Source organism: Amia ocellicauda, chromosome 13 (assembly GCF_036373705.1).
Source record: "Amia ocellicauda isolate fAmiCal2 chromosome 13, fAmiCal2.hap1, whole genome shotgun sequence".
In the NCBI taxonomy this organism is placed as follows: domain Eukaryota; kingdom Metazoa; phylum Chordata; class Actinopteri; order Amiiformes; family Amiidae; genus Amia; species Amia ocellicauda.
Window position 1 is genome coordinate 6532571 of NC_089862.1, and position 20075 is coordinate 6552645.

General features: G+C 37.9%; 1 protein-coding gene across 1 annotated transcript; it reads right to left on the reverse strand.

Annotated features, from left to right (window-relative positions):
- Positions 1–1998: 1998 nt before the first annotated feature.
- On the reverse strand, positions 1999–18777 carry nelfa (negative elongation factor complex member A). Its single transcript, XM_066719789.1, has 11 exons — positions 18536–18777; positions 17185–17356; positions 16146–16307; positions 13160–13249; positions 12852–12979; positions 11849–11918; positions 10482–10570; positions 9954–10065; positions 9015–9313; positions 7898–7997; positions 1999–6853 (listed from the first exon to the last, which is right to left on the reverse strand). The coding sequence occupies exons 1-11, from the start codon at positions 18743–18745 to the stop codon at positions 6669–6671; spliced, it is 1617 nt and encodes a 538-aa protein (XP_066575886.1). The 5' UTR covers positions 18746–18777; the 3' UTR covers positions 1999–6668.
- Positions 18778–20075: the final 1298 nt, after the last annotated feature.

Here is a 20075-nt window from a genome sequence, read left to right on the forward strand (position 1 = left end):
AGAGAATATACCACTCAGTTCATTAGCACAATTTTTTAAGTCTGCCTCCAATGCTATCAGGGCCTGGGCTCTTCCCGTCTTTAATACAGCTAAAAGCTTTAAAAACCTCCTTCTGGTCAATATGAAAGAAGCTCTGAATGTAGTTCTCTGTATAACTACTTAATTCATTGTTAAAATAATTTGCATCAAAACGCAGATAAAAAGTAATTGCAGACCATACTGTGCATGTTAGACAGCTTTCAATCAGCACAGTACCACAGTCACCCACAAGGAATACATTTGGCCACCAACAACTTAAATAGTATATTCAAAACATTGACATTCAATTCAAAGAAACAAATAACAAAAACACAACAAAACCAGAAAAATACATCAAATTGAAGACACAACAGACCAAAACTTGGGGTAATTATTTTAAACATTGACCAAACTAAAAAACAAACTTGAAATTGAAAACCGTAATATATGGAAACAAATTCAAAACCCTTTACCAAAAAATTGAAAAGAAAGATTTACATATGGAACAGAAAAAAAAAAAAAACAATCTAAACAAATTAGAACAAATTAAGAAAAATCTAAACCCACTGTACATCCCAATTACAGTACAGGGAATTTAAAAACAAATCCAAGCCCTTTAAACACAGGAAAGCCTGTGGCCCAGACAGCATCTGCAACAAGATGCTGAAACACAGCAGCCCTCAACTACAGGAGGCCCTGCTCACATGGTTTAATTTGGTACAGAAAGCTGGGTGTGGAATCAAGGACTAATTATCACTATCTATAATAGTGGAGATTAATTTGACCCCAATAACTATGAGCAGTAACCTGGGGAAGGTGTTCTGCAGCATCATTAACGCCTGGATTCTGGCCAGATTGGATACACTACTCACCATATTTCCAAAAAACAAAGGGAATATATTCACCTGCTTTGTGGACTTTAAAAAGGCATTCGATTCAATTTGACATGAAGGATTCTTCAATAAGCTTCTTCAAAGTGGTGTAAGGGGGTAAAGTCTAAGACATTGGAAAGTCAATGTATTCGGAAAAGCAAAGTGGAGTCAAAATTGGCAACAAGAGGACAGAGTTCTTCACTCAGGGGCACGGGGTGAGGCAGGGCTGCAGTATAAGCCCAACGCTGTTCGACATCTACAGCAACGAGTTGGCCACAGTGTTGGAGCAGCCTGGCCTCACCCTATACGACACTGAAATTAAGTTCCTGCTCAATGCTGACGTCCTGGTGCTGCTGACACCCACAGAACAGGGACTTCAGCAGCTGCTGGCCCTGCTGGAGCAGTACTGTCAGAAATGGGCCCTGACAGTCAATCTGGACAAGACCAGAGTTATGGTTTTCCAGATGAAAGCCCGATCTCACTGAAACGGGTACCGCTTCACTCTGAGGCTCACAGAACTGAGTACAGCTGAAACCAGCGAGCTTCAGATCCAAGCCACAATTACAAAATAAATTACAGCATAAACTTCAATGCTATCAGGTCCTAAACAGAAACATCAAATTAGCAGAATATATTTTAGTTTTTCCAGAAGACAAAATACAGACTCAGTGACCACAGCCTGGCAATTGAAAAGGGCCAACATAGAAAATCCTGGGTGACCAGAGAACAGTCCAGCCAAAAGCCCTCTTTGACATCTAAGCTCCGAGCAAGGGGTAGAATATTATTTATTATTAAATATTTTGTTTTGATTCACGTCTTAAATAAACCATATATTAGTATATAAAGAGTGCAATATTCTCTACTTTGTAAATTCAATCATTTTACTTTAGAGAACAGTTATTTGACATTACTATTACCCATGATGCATCTATATTTACATACCCCTCTGTTATTAGTTCAAAAAGCTAGGACCGACTGCATTTAAGGTATGGACCTAAATTTAGCGACATCACTGTGTACAAAAGGATGAGCAGGACTGAAACATTAATATCCCAGCACAAGCACAATCATGCAACACAGTGTCAGTCAGAAACACACCAGTCAAGGCCAAAGAATAACGGTAGTTTAATTAAGTAATACAGCCGAGACTACTTCTAAAACATGTTAGAAAAAACAAACCCAAAACTGATACTTGCCTCTGGTCCCAGACCCCTCAATCCTTCCTCCATATAGAAGAAAAAAAGAGGGAGAGAAAGAAAGGCATACAATATCAGAAGCCTCACTGCATGGTGTTGCAACAGTTGTTTTTATTGAAGGCTGTTTTGAATTGTCATCCGAGCGCAGCCGTCTTAAATCTGTCCAACAATGTTCAACCCCCTGTCTAAATTGAAACAAGTGTACTACTATGGCTGTGCATTCATAAAACTGAACAACTTTAGAGCATCTTCAGAAAACCAAATGTACTGTATGTACTGTACATTTTTCGCCAAGAATGTAACAGAAAGACAGAAGGCCTGTTTTTTCTTTTTACACCTGTACAATTAAAAAACAAAAAGTAGAAAAGAGCTGTGAGCTAATCCCTTGATGCAGTGCGCTTGACAAACCCAGTGAAGGCACCTTGAAACAGACAATGCATCCTTCTCCATCAGTCCATACTGAAGCTGTTAAAATGTGAACCCAATCCAGATTTGTACCAGTTCTTGATACAGACATAAATCCAGTAAACAGCAAAGTAACAAACTGAAAGACGTCTAGTTTAGTGGAAAGTCACACCATTGTGTAATATTCTGTTGTCGCGGCTATAAAAAATAAATAAAAAAAATATTTAACATTTCAGTACAAAATCAAAACTTCTAAAATATTTTCTAGACTTGAATACAAACATTTTAAATTACAAAATATATACTTGTACATTTTATTTTTAGTTGTTGGGTTAAAATATTATCATCACAGTGCAACGTTTGCAGCTGCTTGCATTCATTAGGAGAAATAGTTTTGGTTCATGCTGATACTGAATTCAGCAAAAGTACTACATTCACATATTTAATTTGGGTTGCTTTTGTCTCATGATGTCCAACAGTGTAGCTTTCCAACAGACATCACCGACTGAAAGTCTCCTTTCCAGACTGCTCAAATGAATACTTTATCCTGTATGTGTTGTTCAGAGGGGTCAGAGAAATAAACTCAGTAAAGGACTGCTGTTATCAAACAACTCAAACAAAACAATATTTTGCAGTTGACATACATTTTCAGGTGCTAAAAGCTTTTCTATTTACTCAATTTTAAATTCAATGTATATAAAAAAGACAACATTAAAACACCATTAAATGTATTTTTGTCATAAGTGGTGTCTTATTTTACCAGAGCACCATGGGATGCATACTGTACTATTACATGCTTTTCTAAAAAAAAGTCCAAGTCTCAGTCATGCAACTGGAAGAAAACTGTTGCCTACTGGAAGGTTACAAACCACAATAAAAAATAGCAATTTCCCAGTGTTTAGTTTTGAAATGTTGGCCTAAGTTTTCAATTTAGAATTTAGCTAAAACAAAACATGTATTGATTCTATGGAACAATTTTGTCCAAGTGTAAATCTACCTGCTATGATGTAATTATATTGGAAATTGCATGCTTAAATACAAAATGGCAACTTTTGTTGTTTATAATCAGATTTGTTTCTGAAAATGGAAACTCCACCTCTTGCATTTGTCTTTCTAATAAAAACAAAACTGCTGTAATGTATGTAATACTAGATGTTATTTTAATCTGTAATAAACATTTCAAATTATATAAAATCAAAAAATGTTGCCTGTATCAGAATCTGTGTTGTTTCTGATGTTTGTTCCTTCTTTAGGAATTTAGTTACTTGATTCTTTTCAATCCGTCACATAAGAAACCACTGACTCACTTACAGCCATGAAAACACTTAAAAATAATAGATGTTAAGCTCCAGTAATTGTAATCATAATTTTAACATCGCACAGCCAAATGTGATTATTAAACAGAGGTAAATATTGAATAAAGAAAAATAAGTACATCGTTCAAGAGCTGTCTAGAGTGTGTAATTGTATTCTCACACCTACACACAAAAAAAAAAGAGATAGTGATTGGTCCTGATGAAGGTTCTGACAAATTAAATGTTTGAACTTTTTTAAATGGCTAAATTGAAGCTAGTACATTACACATCTGCCTATTTCAAGATGATTCTTTGAAGGTTATTACTTGTCTAGAGATTCTGTAGTCAAAGAGGGACTATTTTCTCAGATAAAATAAACTAATTGTAGACAAATATTTTCCCGTGTATGTACACACATACACAACTGCTATATTAAGGAGTAAAAACTTTTTAAACACATTTAAGAAACACACAATGACCTCAGATTGATTTTTCACTGGCTGTTTAGGTGCCTCTGAATATACTGACTAATGTAACAAAAATGCTCCCCCACCCAAACAGAATTGTACTAGCACACACAGTGATAATGGACTGTTTAGGAGTCTTCTACCTTTATGTCTCGGAGGTAGTGGACTTTATTCAACATCACAGAAAACATCTGCAGGGTTTTGGTGAATGAAGCAACTATCCCAGTTTGCTCATCCAAGAAATATAAAATAAAGCAGTTTTTCCTCAAATATAAAAACTAACAATTACTTAATGTATGTCCCTGTTATTTTACATATTATGGTGTTGTGTGTTCTGTGTAAAATCTTAGATGTATTAATCTGTCCATTTCACCATCTTTGGCAAGCATTACAGCTTCAGGGATCAACAATGAAAAGTCTCTCCTTGCCATTTTCTTTTGTACAAGTGTAGATCTGATCTTTTCAGAAGCTGCTTACGTCAGAACAGCTGTCAGATCAAATAATAAGGAAAACGAACAAAAAAAACTCATAAATGTCATTTGAATTGCAGCAAGTGAGAAATTAAAGAATGTTAATTCAACAGGAACAGATTTCCCTTTTAATAGTGTGCTTGCATCCCTAGGGCAAAACGTGGAGGTTATTTTAGGTTTATGTTCATAGTTCAATGGATAGGGTGGTTATGAGATCAACAGTACCGATGTGTTACATTTAATCCAATGAACAGTTTGTCAAAGGCTGGGTTTAATGTTATTTCTACAAGTTACAGAGGTCACAGAGCCCTGGTTATGCAATTTGTGGTTTGGAAGGCCATTCAGAAATACAAACCAAGTGCTATGAGAGAAGGACAATCATCCATAATGAATTTTATTTGTTCCTACTGAGAGCTGCTGTTCGTGGTCTGCTACCGATTATACATCCTGAGTTTCTTATTAGGCCCCAAGCTGCTGGAAGGTGAAAGACACTGCAGTGGCTTCTACAAGAGTCAACTAAGAAGTTCCCATTGGAGACAACTGCATCTCACTGAGCAGCCTGATGGGTGGATGTAACATTTTAATTTGTCGTCAATGTAATGCAGCAGAATGTATGCATATAACGCTTGATGGAGGGTGGTTATCGCCTTGAATATTACAATATAGCCAACCAAAGAATGGATTTCCCAGAATTCCAATTTTTGTGAGCATAGTTGCCTAGCATCTGTTAAAAGAGAAGTGTTATGCATACTTATTGTTTTTGCTTAACTGCAATCTGGGACTGACATTTGAAGCAAATTAGACAGCTGTATGAAGTATTGGTTTGAACTGGAAATGCTTCAGATTCATCAAAACAAGGAAGGGTGTGAATTAAAGATAGAAACTGAGTATGATGTTTGATATTTGATATTGTTTGATATTGTTTGATATTATGATGTGTGTGTGCACGTGCATGTCAGTATGTATATACTATACATTTGTCTTTGTGTGTATGTGTGTATATATTATCCCTAAGCAGGGGTAGAGAACAGGACATACGTATGTGGACTACACTAAGTGGGTATGAATGTAATCTAAAGTGAAATAATGCAGTTAACATTAAAACGATATGAAATGCATTAACACGTTTCATTTAGGTACCAGGAGATCCATATATGCCATCTTGCTCAATTAACAGAGTAACAGTTTATTTTCTTGAATTCTATCTTCTGCATCTTTAGCCAGAGATCTCAAATGCCAGACCTTTGTCCCTGTCAAAACAAAGTGGTTCATATTTAGGAAATGCTATTGCACCGAAAGCCAATTACAATCAATTTATCTCTAGCTTTGAAAAGTTTTTGAAAGAAGAGCCTCTTAGTATTGTGTATTTACTGCAGGAACAGGCACTGACTACCACAAGCAGGTCCCTTCCTCCTTGTTCATCAGTAAACAAATTAAAAGACAAAATCCCATTGTGTTTTCATTTCAGAATTGGGCACAAATGCGCTCTTCCACTAAATGAGGGTACTGATGTGTCACCCTGACTTCTCAAAGAGAGAAGAGCGCTGTGCAGGCCGATTCACAGGGCACCACACTGTGAGGGTGGGCGATTCGAAGAGCTGCAAGTGCACTTGTTCAGCAAGTGTCAGGTATTGAGTACGGGCTGCACATGAATGATCCAAAACAAGGGGAGCGTGCGCTTCTCTCCCCAGCCTTGGACACTGAGGGGCAGACTTCAGTGGGCTTATAAAAATAAAAAAATAATAAAAACAAAAAAATATATATTGGGCTCTGAGATATCCCAGAACCACAACATCCCCAAAACAAGAGCTGCAGTATCTCTGGGGAACGGATGCCATCAGTTCATGCTGCCATAAGACCGAGGCATGGAACCCCCCACACCCCACCGTCCCACTCTTCACAAGCTGGATTTGGCCCACAATGCGGCTGGAGGAGCGACCAGCCCTCAGGACACGTTGGTGATGGGCTTGTATTTCTTGAGTCTGGTCCACTGGCCTGTGGAGTAGTTCATCTCAAACACTGTGTCCACCAGCATGGTGGTGCTGCCCGTGCCATCAGCCTTGGGCAGAACCTCCGTGTGCTCGCTGAGCTTGATCTGGATGATGTCTCCCTGCTCCGGACATGGGTTTTCTGACAAGACAAAAAGAACAATTGGAATACACATTCAAAAAGACCCCCAAACCTGATGAGATGAAAAAGCTCTGTGAGGACTCTTTCAAAGATTCAGCCCAGATAAAGTACCTCGCCACCCGATTTCAGACAGTGAAGACAGCAGACACACAGACTCGTTCAAACTAGGTACAAGCTTCATTCAAAAAAAGCTTTAGTTCAATCACTAGAACCTCACATGCATAACAATATTGTTTAGAAAATAAACCTAAAAATAAATATTTAACTGCGCAGTGTGTGTGTGTATATTTTATATATATATAAATAATATATATATAAATAAATAATCAGTCTCACCTGCATTACCTGTGAAATGTTGGAAAACATTAGGCAGAAAATAGAGGAGCATCTTAAATGAAAACCATATTCTTGGTCAACATGGGTTTAGACGAGGCAGATCATGTCTTATACTTAGATTTTCAGAAAGCTTTTGACCAAAGACTGATCCTCAAATTGGAAGCAGTAGGCATTCAAGGTAATGTAAGTAGATGGATTATGAACTGGTTGATGTATAGGCATATTTTGGAAATAGTAAAACACAGCGGAAGTAGTGTGGGTCTAAGAAATGTAAGTTAAACGTTGCTGTTACTTAATGTTTTAATACCAAATTGTTGACAGAAGCTTACGGATGACATTCCGTGACGTCAATTGCACGTTTTATCAAACAAACAAAAGTAAGCATCATGTGGATATATATATATATATATATATATATATATATATATATATATATATATATATATTCTTTTTTTTTTTTTTTTTACATTAATGTAAAATGTAGATTTCTGTCAGCTCCGTCACATGCCTAATAGACGACTATATAAACTGAAGAGTGGGCACAAGTTATCCAACAAGTAATGTAAGAACTTTGTATGTGAATAAAATGTAATTATTTTGGTACATTACCGATATGCGTTTGTGTCAAAATTAACCTTAACAGTACATGTTGTGTACCAGACACACCTTGCTTTAAAAGCACAAACAAACAGTGGATGGCTCACGTACCTCTGGATCCTGCCATGAAGCCAAGAATGAGGGCTTTCTCTGGCCTGGTAACCTTGTTTGCCGTCTTGAACATTTCCTGGGCAGCATACATCTGTTCTCTCTGAGAAAAGAAAAAGGTCAAAGGGCAGTTATTAAATTAAACCAGTGAATCACACAGTTCTGCCTAGTACTTGTGCTGTTCAGAGAAAGATATAAAAAAGCAGGCTTGCAAGTATAATCCATTGGAAAAATCTGCATCTGCAACAATAAATGGCTTTGATAGCAAGACTGAATTCTAATGGTTTAAGTACAAAAAAAGTGTATTTGGTGCAATTACAACTGGTGAAAGCTTTGCATCTTTGAATCTGTCTCAGTCAAAAAATAGAAAAGGAAAAACAGAAAGGTATTGATATACAAATGGCCCAAACAGCTTGGCAACACATCAAAATGGTTTCAGAATGTACTTCTATCCTGACATCAGGGTTGAAAATACATGGGGGGGACTTGCCCCTGAACACCTACAATGTGCCGCAGGGGTTATCTAAAAAACAAAAAGATATCAGGAAATCATAGCACGACATACTGTGCTGCATCAAAAAGCCAACAATAATGTCCTACCATCACGCTTTCTCTTCTGCGATTCCCAATTGGTTCCTAAGCCTAGAAACCTAATGTGCCATTACTTGTATTGTTGCTATACGTTTCAGACCGCCACAGATCACCATACGCTGCATCAAATATGGACCACTGAGGTAAAGAATAAGCCATCCGAGTTACAAGGTGCAAGTGCAAGGTGAAATTGTCAGTTTTAAACAGGAAGTGCTTTCTACCTGGGGGAAAAAAGTTATTTTTGTAAAATTGTGACTGGGGTGTATGCTGATAAGATAACTATGAAAATCTATTTTGCAGTATATACCATACAAAGATAAATAACACTGAAAAACCTCCAGCATGAAAATAGCACCTGTGGCAATTTCAACAAGGGGTATTTTATGTTTTTTACCCTGCCTGCCTTACACAGATTTTTTTATATTCCAACAATAATTCTGAGCAGATTCGGAGCAGAACACAGAGCGGCCCCAGCGCCTGTGTGTGACACTGGCATCGCAGTACTCAGGAGGAGGACGGCAGGACGCACCGTGAGCGAGAGGTTCTTTTTGGGCTGCGGCTGCTGGGCAGCCTGCTGCGGCGGAGGCTGTGTGGGGGTGGGCTGTGGGGTGGGCTCTGGCTGCGTGGCGGTGGCAGCTGCAGGCGGGGTACTGATGATGGGGGTGCTGGTGGGGGTGGGTGGCGAGGTGGGGGCCGTGGGGCTGGTGGCGCTGTTGTACAGGGGCGTCCTCTGTTTGAACTGTCCGGGCAGCGCTGTGTTGGGGGGCGCAGACTCCTCCGCCTGCCGGCTGGTCTGAAGGGCCTCCCGCACTGAGCCCCCAGTGTTGGCTGGGGAGAAACAGAGGCGTCAGGAAAAGACAAGACTTTTTTTCATTTTTAATCAATTTCAATGTATTCATACTTTTACCTGTACTAAAAAGAAGAACATCTGCCAGTACCAACATATTCAAATTTCACCCCTTTTCATTATCTTTCCACAGTATAAACATTTTCACATTTACCTGCTACCTTACAGACCGGTGAAAATATGACAGCTTGGAATTGTTGAATTGGATTAAATTAAAGCTTAAATTTAAAAAAAAAAAAAAAAAAAAATCCCTTTTCTTGTTTCTTCATTCTTTTCCTGTTAATTCCCATTATTCTCTTATGTACATCTGTGCTTTACAGACATTATCTCTTCCTCTGTAGAACTGAGCCTTAATATAACCTTCTCAGTTCTTCGTCTCTGGGAGTCGTAACAGTAATGCATTGCAAACCAGGACATTTGACTCTAATCCTCCTGCAGTTTACCTTCATGGCTGTAGCACATATACTACAAATACTTTAATTTAAGCATGGCATTATATTTTTACCAAATATGAACCCTCTCACAGATCTGCCCTTGATGAAATTGATGATTTCAACCCAGAGGCTAATTGGTGTCCTGCTTTCTGGCAGGACCCTTCTCTGGGAGCATATGAGCACTCACCCTGCTGCGCTTCAGAGCTGGGAATGTATGAAGATGACGGAACCATACTGGGAGTGGCGGGCAGATAACTGGTAGAGGGTAACACGTTCTCGTTGTTTAAAGCACCAAGTTTCTGAAACAAAGATATGCAATAATGGAACTGTTCAAACAAATGTTATACTACATTTTATTGTTCAAACCAAATATGATTAGCCAGATACTTCTCACAACATCTATCCCCTGAAAGAGTACAAATATACTTGATTGTATGTATGTGTTGTTGACAATTATATCGACATTAATGGATATTAAATCTTATTATTCAACCACCAATTGGAATATTGGAAAATGGCAGCGTATAAAGCTAAAATGAAACAGGTCTTATGTCATATTGTTAAAAATAATAACATTTGTACATGTTACAGCAGCAGTTAAAGTGAAGAGCTCACAGTATATGATTGGTTCATACAAGTGCATACTTTGTGTGTATTATGGTGTGTAGTATGCATATTTTGGTATGTAATATGTATGCATGTTGTGCTGCAGTACCTGTGTGGACACCAGGCCGGCAGCGTAGTCTGGCGTTGCATTCTCAACCACCGCTTCTTCTTTGGCAGGTTTCTCTCCTGCTTCTGTGTCTGTTTTGACAACATGACAAAATACAGTGACTAACAGCTTTAAAGGATACAAATGCCCAAAAATATATTATACAAACAAAACAGAAAGCGTTCATTTTCAGATATCTGCTGCCGTTTCATCTAGTTTACGTTCTTTTGAGCAGCGTATTTCCAAAAATAACATGTATGACTCCTCCCTGTATCATGATCCAGATTAACATTGACAATAAGTGAAGTATCCTAGATATTTTCATTTTTTATTTCTCTGCGGGAGAATTGAACTGAGTTCCAGTATTACAAGTGCACGTCTGTGTTGCTCAAATCTCTTCTGGGTATATATAGCCATGTGTTAGCATATCAGTATGATATATACAGTCGCAGGGTATATTTAGCTAACTGATTATAACTAAGGTGGCAGAAATTATTCTTAAGAACAACTAATACATTTATATGATTTTTGATTACACCAACAACACTCAGGGATCCAGAACTTACTCAAACTGTTTTTCACAAATTCAGTGATATTTTTTCCTTCATAACCTCCACATAAGCTTAATAAATTACAATATGTGTATGATAATTACATCATCACATCAATAATATCATGTGCATCATTAACTTATATTTTGTACGGGATTCCTTTAAAAATATACCTAGTCCTGACAATTGTCAATGGATCAGGTAGTGGTTGTATTAATCACAATTTTTTCAAGGCAGGGATTTATTTCTGCAGTCAATACATTTAAGAAACATCTGCCTGTCATTTGTCAAATTCACGTTGGTTTCACAGGCAACTGCAAGTCTATGTGGTAAACAACTCTGCTTTTTGTTGATCTTATCATTCAGACAACCGCCTAAACTAGCATTAACATAGTACATGTAGTTGCCAATGAGGGTTTACCAATATAATAAAAAAAATCACTTCATTCATTTTTATATTTAATTTAGAAAAAGGACTTTTTTTTTTTTTTTTATCTCGCAGAACTTAACTACCAACGTCCCTTTGAATATTAGAATGCTCATGCACATCCCCAGTGCGTGTATATTATAAATACACACACACAGTGATTGTAGACTACTGTAGACTGCCTTTTCATGTCTAGCCTTTAATTCCTTTGCTCTGTGATGGTCAAACTGCAGATGTTTTTAAAACATTCTATACAAAGGACACTCCATTACTAAGAGTTGAAGAAATTATATATTTTTAATACCGTTATGTTTTATTTTTATTTTATTTTACTGTTGCCATGCTAAACATTTATCAGTTTAAACCACTATTATTAAGGGGAACATATTCACCTAATGTCTTTCTTCTCCTTTTGGCTTCTCGTCCAGCACCCACCATGTCCAGCTCAGAGATGTCTAGTAACTGTGAAAAACAGTACATAAGAAGAAACATATGACAGTGCCTTTAAAGTGAGAAATACTTTTTCGAAATGGTAACCAGTAATGGTCATCCTAATGGAAGCAATGGATATCCTTCTGACCTATTATACAAATCTGTATTCTGTAACATCAGAGGAAGCAAACCAGAATCACATTTTATAATTTTACATTTATATTTAATACATACTTAAAGAATGCAGTTCCCTAGAATTTTTGAAAATAGTGAAGGTTTGACTTGACAGTAAAACTATTACAGTGATACCATGCATGCATTGTACATTCTCTGTAGACTTAAAGTACCTTCTTTAAAAGGTATATGACAAAGATAAATGATTGATAGGTTTACCTCTACCCCAATATAACAAGATACGATATAATGTGAACTTGAATATAATGCTGTAAAGTAAAAATGGTTTTGAAAACTGAAATTTTTTTAAGCTTTCACTCCAATGTTCATGGCATAAAAAAAAAATCTTGTCTGCAAGTTTTATTTATAACATTATAAACATATGACATTTGTAACAGGAGATGGTGTTTGCAGTACATCAGTCTGTTCAACAGTGGTTAAATTGTATCAGTTTTATTTTATGACTATTAATAGCAGAAATTATTGAGGTTCAAAGCAAGTTCGATGAAATGCGGTTTCACATAGAACGCAAAAAAAAAATGTTTTGATCACAAAGACCACAATATATCAGGGTAGAGGTGTATTTTGGAAACACAAAACCTTTCGGTGAGGAATGCTGAAATGAAAAAGGATGTGAAAAACTCCAGATGAGATACCGTCTTTATTTTACTGCAAGTGTGACACTAAACATGAGAGAACATGTTTTTTGTTTTTCTCCCCTTGAAGTGCAAAAAACATTTGAATCTCAGGGCCTCGTAGCGAGAACCACACTGCTCAGAAGGCCCGTACCTTGACGCCCCTCTCCTTGCGCATGGGGGTCCGTGGGGGGGCGATGGGAGTTCTGTTGGTGGTGGGGCTGAACATACTGGGAGTGGTGGGGCTCCTAAATGGGGCCTTTGGTATTCCTTTGAGGGGGGCTGCAATAGGACAACACAGGAGACATGAACATTCACACGGTGCTAGAGGGAGTATTCCCTATTTCTTGTCATGTCCAATATACGCAACTTTAGAAACAAACATTTAATTTTACGATTAAATTATATTGCTAAAAGTATGCGAACACTAGTCAGGAAGTGCCCTGGTGTAATTGTACGTACTTGTTGTGTCAATTTTCTTCACTAGACCCCTTCCTTTGGCATGATAAGGCACTCCTGCAGTCTTCTTGAGTTGCTGAGCCGTTTCTGTTGCTGCAAAGGGAGAAAAAGAGGGGAAAGGAAATGTTTAATAATTAAAAAAAAAAAAAAAAAAAGTACTTCAGGTGACATCATAATCCTCATCTCTGCTTTCTCCTAACCCTGAGAATGCCCCATGTGGGCACATACTGTGGGGAGGGGGGAAGATAATAAAAAAAGCATACACTGACAATCTTAGATGAGGACATTATACATATAGTGGTTGTAGGAATTATTCAGTCCCCCTTGGACTTCTTTACATTTTGTTGTGTGAAATTTGGATGCATATGTGTAAATCAAAGGAAACAAAATCCCAATCTATTCTACACTTTCAAATGTAGGGAATAATTTGAGGGGTGGAAAAACTAAATCAATTAAAAATAAATACCTGAGAAGTCTTCTTTACATAAGTATTCACCCACTTTTCTATGACAACTAAATAAGATCAGGTGCAAACAATTGTCTTCAGAATTCACACAATAAACTGAATGGAGTCCATCTGCATGCAATACAAGTGGTTCACATGATTTCAGATTAAATACATCCGTCTCTGTAAGGTCCCAAAGTTGGATAGTGTATTCAAAGCAAAGATACTACCATGAAGAAACTCCAGGACAAAGTTGTGGAAAGGCACAGATCAGGGGAGGGGGATAAAAAGTTTTGAATGGCACTGAATATCCAGTAGTGTACAGTCAAGTCGACAATTAAGAAGTGGGTACAGCACCACAAAGAATATGCTTAGAGCAGACCCTCCTCCTAAACTGAGCAGCCAGGTAAGAAGGGCATTGGTCAGAGAAGCCACCACAAGGTGAATGACAACTCTGAAAGACCTACAGTGCTCCATGGCTAAGATGGGAGAAACTGTCCATGTGTCAACAATAGCTTAGGTACTCCAGAAATCTGGCCTGTATGGATGAGTGGTAAGAAGGAAACATTTTCTGAAAAAAAGCACGTATAAAATCCCACTTGGAATTTGCAAAAAGATGAGGCAAACAATCCTGTGGTCCAAAACTGAACCATTTGGCCTAAATGCAAATTGTTGTATCTGGCTCAAACCCAACACAGCACAGCACATCACCAAGGTAACAACATCCCTACTGTGAAGCATGCTGGTGGCAGGATCATGTCATGCAGATGCTTTGCATTGACAGGGACTGGGAAGTTTTTCAGGATAGAGGACCTGCTTCAGTATGCAAAAGACTGGGATGGAGATTTACCTTCCAGCAGGACAATGATCCCAAGCATAAAGTGACAAGAAACAATAACAGGAAAGAATGTCCTAGAGTGGTCCAGTAAAAGCCCATACTTAAATCAGATCTAGAATCTGTGAAAAGACTTGAAGATTGTTGTCCACCAATGATCCCCATCAACCTTTCCAGAGCTTGAACAATTTTGCCAAGATGAATAGGTGAATATTTCAGAATGCACATGTGCAAACCTGGTAGAGTCTTGCTAAAAGACTCAGTTGCAATTGCTTCCAAGGGTGGTCCTACCAATTATTTACTAAGGGGGTGAATACTTATCTAACCAATGTATTTCTCATTCACTGTGGTTTCACAATACAGATGCTCTTTCCTTTACAAAGGGATGAGTATGTTGTGTACATCAAAGGGAAGAAAATCTATTTTAAAACGTCAGGTTGTAACAACATAATGTGATGTCTTTTCACTGTATATAGACACACACATACAATCAACTCCCCAAACCCAGCCAAGATACAGTAAAACTGAGAGGAGGCTTTTATTTTATTTTATTTATTTATTTTTTTTAACTCTAGAAAGGTTGTTCTATCAACTCTGAATTTTAAACAAAGAACATCTATTTGTAATTCTGACTAATACTTTAGTTGTACTTGAAAATAAAAGCAATACAAACCCCAAAAGCATTAAAAAAGAAAAATCCTAAGGGCACCAGGTAGTCAGCACCATGGCATTGGGCACTGATATTACTGTACTTGATGAGATCTATTCATATATTTGACCACACTCTGCTCTTCTATAATATTAATATTATTATGATTTCTTAGCAGACGCCCTTAGCCAGTGCAATTTACAATTGTTACAATATAACATTATTTTTACATATAATTACCTATTTATACAGCTGGGTTTGTACTTGATCAATCTAGGTAAAAGTACTTTTCTCAAGGGCTTTCTATTATAACAAGGTGTAAAACTGCAGAGCTTTAGTTTTCCTCTCACCAGTGTGGTTATGGTAAAACAAGCCACTGTTTTTTGTTTTTAAACCGCGAGGAAGGAAAATGGAATAGCTTTGTAATATTCCTTATATACATTTTTTTTCTTTTTTAATGTAGCTTTGGAATAGTCTGCACATATACATACCAGGCCGTGACAGCTAAATTGGTTGAAAAAAAAAACGAAACACAAAACTAACATAATAATGGATGACAATTTTCCTCAAAGTGAAATGTGAACTAGTCTTCACACTGAAACCAAACACTCAGTTTAAAACAAAATATCCATTAACATAATGCATTGTTATTCACACAAATTAAATAAATACATGTGAATATATTTTTTAGAACCTTCCTCAGCTCCCATACTTGAGTATACTACAGAGTTGAAGCTACATGTGGTGATGTCCTACTCATTATATTTAGTTCTCTGCTATATAGTTTTCCACCATTTGGAATGTATATAAAAATAGTAAAGAAATATAATTTAAAAAGGACTTTGCTCATGTATTTAAAAAAATAAAAAAAATAAACTTTCCGAAGTATGCTTCCTGTTAACATGAGAGATGAGCAATCATGCAAATAGATAAATGCAATCAATCCCTTGCAAAAACGAATTAACACTCAAAACTAATGATATCTATATCTATCTACATATTGATAGGTATACAGGGCAGCTGCAGTATTTAGAACCAAAAAACATCAGGCTCCACTTACATTTCTGTAGCAACTCTGCCCTGAGAGTGGCGCTCTTGGGCTTCCTCTTCAGCTGGAAGTGCTTGACAGGGGGGGTGAGTGGACCCACCAGCGTGGTCAGGGCATTCTTGTTTAAGTACTGGCACTCCAGTGGCAGCATGGCCGAGGCCTCACACTCACTCACTGAGAAAACAAGAACCAAGCAGGACCTCAGAACAAGTCTATGTCAGGGATCTAGAATGAGGCAGACATTTGGAATTGGCAGCGGTTTTAATTAAAATAATTTTAAAAATGCTCGGCTCCTCTGGAACTTATTCCCAGCAGAGAAACCATACTGACTCCTGGTCTTAGAGGAATGTCCTACAGACACATTAAAGGAACCGAAACTCTTTGGTCTGTAACAGAGATGATTACAATGAGACTTAATAGAAACACTGAAGAATTGGAAGTCTTGACTGACTTCTTCACAGTCAACAGGGATGCACAGAAGAGGGCATAAGAGAAAATTAAGAGGATCGGATTTGAAGACTGAAATTGAGGGGAATGTCTTTACACAGAGGGCAGTAGGTGTCCATGCTGTTTTGTAGTTAGATTTGTTTTTAAGTTGATTTCATAAGTTGACTGGAATTAGATTTCATATTTTCATTATCAATACTAATAAACAAATGTCTACGGTCTGTTTATGGCAGAACTTGGCAAAGTCAGCCATGCAGTCTGAAGCACGTCGTCTTTAGCTGAAGTGCTTAATGAACCTAATCGCGAGGCCCTGCACCTGTGAAACAGTTTCTACAGCAGAGCAGGCAGACACGGAGACTCCTGTGACGGCACCACACACTAGTTCGATACATTTCCTGTTTTACAAGCTGCATGTTTTTGCAACACCCAAAATCAGGTGTTAACCTCAACTGCAGTCATTCTGAAGTGAAATTCAAACCATGTCAAATAAAATGTTTCTCCAGTACGGTCTGCTCATGAAGCCTGAAATGGAGCAGGCAGGTATGGAATAAGAGTGGAGCCTATCTATCGCTTCGAGCATGGAGGTCGGGCGCAGTGCTCTTGCCTTTCTCCCTGAGCTCCCCGAGGATGTCCTGCACATTGGGGTTCTGCTCCTCCAGGTCCAGGTTGAGGGAACCAGTCTCAGGGAAGGACTTCAGAATATCGGCCACCATCAGGACCCAGGGCTCAGAGTCCAGTGTGGCCAGCTGGATGATTTCAGAAAGGGCCTCCTTCATCTGCCAATGACAGACAGGACTTCAGAGTAACATCACCACATGCTCAGGCATACAAAATGAATTACACTTCATTGTGCAAAAACATACAGTAACATGAAGCACTGAAATGAATACCTAGCAGTATTTTCAGACATTATTTAGCTAACATCAGATTCCATGGAATTGCGACTCACTACTTAGTGCAAAACAACTGTAGAGCACTATTAAAAAGCATCTGCTAAACGGTTTGCCTTTCCATTTTAGGTTTTTCATTGTTTCATTACATAATCAGCCTAGAGCTTATTTGTATTTATAACAAAAACAGACTACACAGATTAAATCGCATGTACCAATACACCAATGTAAACAGAAGTGTAGAAAATGCATTTCAGAATACAAGCTTTGCATTTTTATGTGGCCATATTAGAGAAGGCTTACAATTAAAAGTAGTATTTCTGTCATATATATCTTCATTTAAAAAGCCATCAATAGGCTGATATTGAGAAGGCTTAGAGAGAACACAGGAGATCTCCATACAATGAAAACGAATGAAGACAGCGCAAGGACTCAATGCAAGAACTTGACAGGTGATGTATTGCGTCACTAAACAAATTCATATCTTGGCTGAACTGCAACCAGAAAGACGAGAATTTAAGCAAACAATCTACACCGCACCTTTAACTGAAATCTGCATTGGGCAATAAGTTCAAGAAAGTGACTGGTGTGCAGTACTACAAGTCTACTCAGGTAGCTGAATATGACCTCCACATTTCTGCAGCTACGGGTGCAGTACCCACTATCTAAATGGATTGCTGTTAATATACATGTTTTGCACATGCATTGTACTAAGATATTCTGTAAGTAGTAATCTTTTGTATAACATGGTGAACTGGACTGCGATACACGCATCATTGCCCAGGAGGAACGTACCGCGGAACTTAGCAGTTAGAATACAGGTTAGGCTAAAAAGCACGCCGTATCGATACGAACCGCAACAAAAACTATCTGTCAAGTTAAAGCAAAGGATCTCGGAAGATGTTTCAACTACACTCCGTCTCAAACTACGCGAAGAACCATGCAAACGCCTGTGCATGCTCTCACAGTGCAGCGCTTCCCGCCCAACAGCGCCGTAAGCAGCTGCCACTGATAGTTTGTGTACCTTTCCCGTGCACTGCTTCATAGCAACTCAATCAGACCCACCTCATCCACTGTGCGCCTCGGAAGATGCAGCATACCGAGCAGCAGTTTTAGCTTCACCGGAGGCGACAGACTCGAGAAACATAGTCGGATATTATCGATGACAGAAACCGTGAGCAGCGACGCAATGCTAGAAGGAGCCCACAACTCGTCCGTCGAGCCTAGCTTGTTGTGGAGCCACAGGCCGGTGTCGCTCTCCCTCATCGACGCCATCTTGGAAAAAGGAGTAAATTGTGTTCGGGCATTTTACGAGGCTACCTAAGAAAACATAAAATAACAGTCAGGACCCCCGTGAGCCTCGTGCTGCCGTAATGAAAGATGTCGCCTACCAGTTTTAATTCAGAACGGCCATTCTGCAGTGACTACCGAATGTAGCATGAGTTATTGATCATTTACAATTCGGAACTAATTCTAAGCCGTAATATAAGTATTTAGAGGAGATCCCATATTATTTCAAATTATAAATGTACATCTTTGGTAGATTACAATATTTTAATGCCAAATACTAATAGTGATTCATATATTATTCAATTTCAATGAAAAATTATATGAAAAATTAGTAATGCACAACAATACAAAAAAATGAAATGCAATTATCAGGATAATGGAAGAATTCTGTAAAAACCTATATTTCACAGCTTTGTTAAATCTAAAAAAAATGGAAGTAGATACTTGAAGAAACCAAAAGTTATGTCTTGGCGAAGAAATTGGTGCAGACAGGGATATTATGTAAGAAATCAAAAGAAGATTGAATATGGGATGGAGTGCATTTGGAAGAAACAGCGCACCATTGAGTGGAAATCTACCCATTTGCCTGAAAAGAGAAGTATATGATCCACTACCAGTGCTCACTTATAGCTGTGAAACCTGAATGCAAAAATGTGACAGAAACTGCAGACAACATAAAGAAGCATGGCAAGATGTATTCTTGGAACAACAAGAAGAGACAGAAGAATAAATGAATGGATCACAGAATTAACAAAAATATATGACAGCGTTGAAAATATGAGTGAAAGAAGAACAGATGGACAAATGAAGCTATCGAATGAATCCCAAGAGATGAAATAGACCCAGAAGACAACCACATAAAACATGGGAAGATGAAATAATAAACTTTGACATGGAAAAAGGAAGCTGTAGATCGAAGAAAGTGGAAACATCTTGGGGAGGATATATAGACAGATAGATAGACAGACAGACAGTTGGTAATTAAATACAATTAAGGACATGACTGTAATATAGACAATCATTGAGAGGAAGGAAAAAAAACTTCAGTTACATGATAATGAAATGCAGGGCTAGTAAGGTAGTCAAGTCAAAAACGTGGTTATTTATAAATAAATATTTGGTCATACATTTTATGACCTATTAGTGGAGGTATTCTCTGGAAGCATTCAAGCCAGTAATCTCTCAGTACAATATCCAGTTCATAAAGTCATCCAGTCTGCACATTGTTTTAAAATAATGTATATAACAGTGAGTCTATACAATATACAGCACTCTATAAAGATGATTATTATATATCACTGTTTTAAACAGTGAG

Coding starts and splice junctions, on each gene's coding strand:
- nelfa (XM_066719789.1), bottom strand. CDS start 18,745: ATGGCGTCGATGAGGGAGAGCGACACCGGCCTGTGGCTCCACAACAAG. Junction 17,357..18,535: donor CGAGGCGCACAGTGGATGAG/GTGGGTCTGATT, acceptor TGTCATTGGCAG/ATGAAGGAGGCCCTTTCTGA. Junction 12,980..13,159: donor GAAGAAAATTGACACAACAA/GTACGTACAATT, acceptor GTCCTATTGCAG/CCCCCCTCAAAGGAATACCA.